The 1,626-nt window shown below is 35.7% G+C and overlaps 1 protein-coding gene across 1 annotated transcript in view; it reads left to right on the top strand.

Moving 5' to 3' along the window:
• The window catches only part of EMH_0047700 (uncharacterized protein), a gene marked incomplete at both ends in the record, with an annotated part of 5,450 nt that overhangs the window by 1,979 nt on the left and 1,845 nt on the right, over nt 1-1,626 (top strand). Inside the window, 3 exons of the mRNA XM_013496313.1 lie at nt 114-173; nt 489-673; nt 962-1,010. Coding sequence (XP_013351767.1) covers nt 114-173; nt 489-673; nt 962-1,010 — 294 coding nt within the window. The remainder of the gene's footprint in view (nt 1-113; nt 174-488; nt 674-961; nt 1,011-1,626) is intronic.

The following is a 1,626-nucleotide window of genomic DNA, read 5'->3' as shown; positions in this document are numbered from 1 at the left end:
TATATATATATATATATATATATATATATATATATATATATATATATATATATATATATATATATTTTGGATGTTAATCTGCATGATTTGTTCGTTTGTTTTGTTGTTTTTAGGAAGTGAAGATATTCACTGACGCGGGGCGGGCGATGCGGCCCCTTTACGTCGTCGATAGTGTGAGTTTCATCGACTGCATTTCTGTTTTTTCTTTATCCTTAATATTTATATAATTTATATGCTAGAATATATGTAGCTATTATTAAATAAACTCAAGTATGGGTTTGTTTCTTTAGAATATACTTATTCTATGTCTATGTGTGTTTCATATGTATCGTACATGTTGTTGTATCCTGCTGTGTTTGCTTTTGCTGCTACTAATGCCTTTGTTGCTGCTGCTGCTATTGCTGCTGCTGCTGCTGCTGCTGCTGCTCTTGCTGCTACTGCTGCTGCTGCTGCTGCTGCTGCTGCTGCTGCTGCTGCTGCTGCTGCAGGAGACAGGCGAGCTGCGTATTCGTAAGGGAGATGTAGAGAAGGTGCGGGCGATGTCGGGTACAGCTGAGAAGGGGGCGGGGTGGAACCACTTGATGGCTAGCGGTGTAATTGAATACATCGATTGTGAAGAAGAGGAAACATCTATGGTTGCGATGTTTCACAAAGATCTCATAGAAAAGGGAAAGTAAGCGCAACATAATGCAACGACAACTTGTTGTTTATTTCTATTTAAATTTAATTATTTATTATTTATTTAAATTTATCTATTTATTTTTATATTTAAAAACAAAATAGTTCTAGTTTTTGTTATGTTCATGTCAGTATATGAATTCAATGGATTTCTTGGTTGTGTACAAATAGATGAATTTAGCTATTCGTTTTGTTTCAAATAAATAGATACTTGTTTACTTTACTGTAAATAAAAAACAAATGTAATTATTTTCTTTTTTTTTTTGCTTTTTTTTTTTTTCAGATCGATCCCATACACACATTGCGAGATTCACCCTTCGTTGATTTTGGGTGTATGCGCATCTATAATACCTTTTCCTGATCACAACCAATCGCCAAGAAATGTTTATCAGAGTGCAATGGGAAAGCAAGCGATGGGTGTATATACAACGAATTTTAATTTGCGTTTAGACACCCTAGCACATTTATTATATTATCCACAGAAACCACTCGTATGCACAAGAGCAATGGAGCATCTTAAGTTTAGAGAGCTTCCTGCTGGTATAAATACGATTGTAGCTATTTTATGTTATTCTGGATATAATCAAGAAGATTCACTTATTATGAATCGTAATAGTATTGATAGGGGCCTCTTTCGTAGTGTATTCTGCCGCACATATTGCGCAGAAGAGAAACAACAGGGATCGCTTGTTGTTGAGGGGTTTGAACAACCTAACCCTGAAACTACTTCGGGAATGAAAAGAGGAGATTACTCAAAACTCGATACAGATGGACTCGTAGAACCAGGATCGAGAGTTCTCGGGGATGACGTCATCGTGGGCAAGGTGCATCTACACCCAACCGCAGCGATATTCTAGACTGAAATATATATGCTTTTTATAAAATATATCTATTTTTTTTGAATATCATGTACTGTGATGTAATGTTATATATTCATGTACTGTGATG

The sequence above is a fragment of the Eimeria mitis genome, genomic scaffold, assembly GCF_000499745.2.
Source record: "Eimeria mitis Houghton genomic scaffold, Emh_scaff2038, whole genome shotgun sequence".
NCBI lineage: Eukaryota > Apicomplexa > Conoidasida > Eucoccidiorida > Eimeriidae > Eimeria > Eimeria mitis.
Note: the sequence above shows the minus strand (reverse complement) of the source record. Positions and strands in the feature narration are given on the sequence as shown.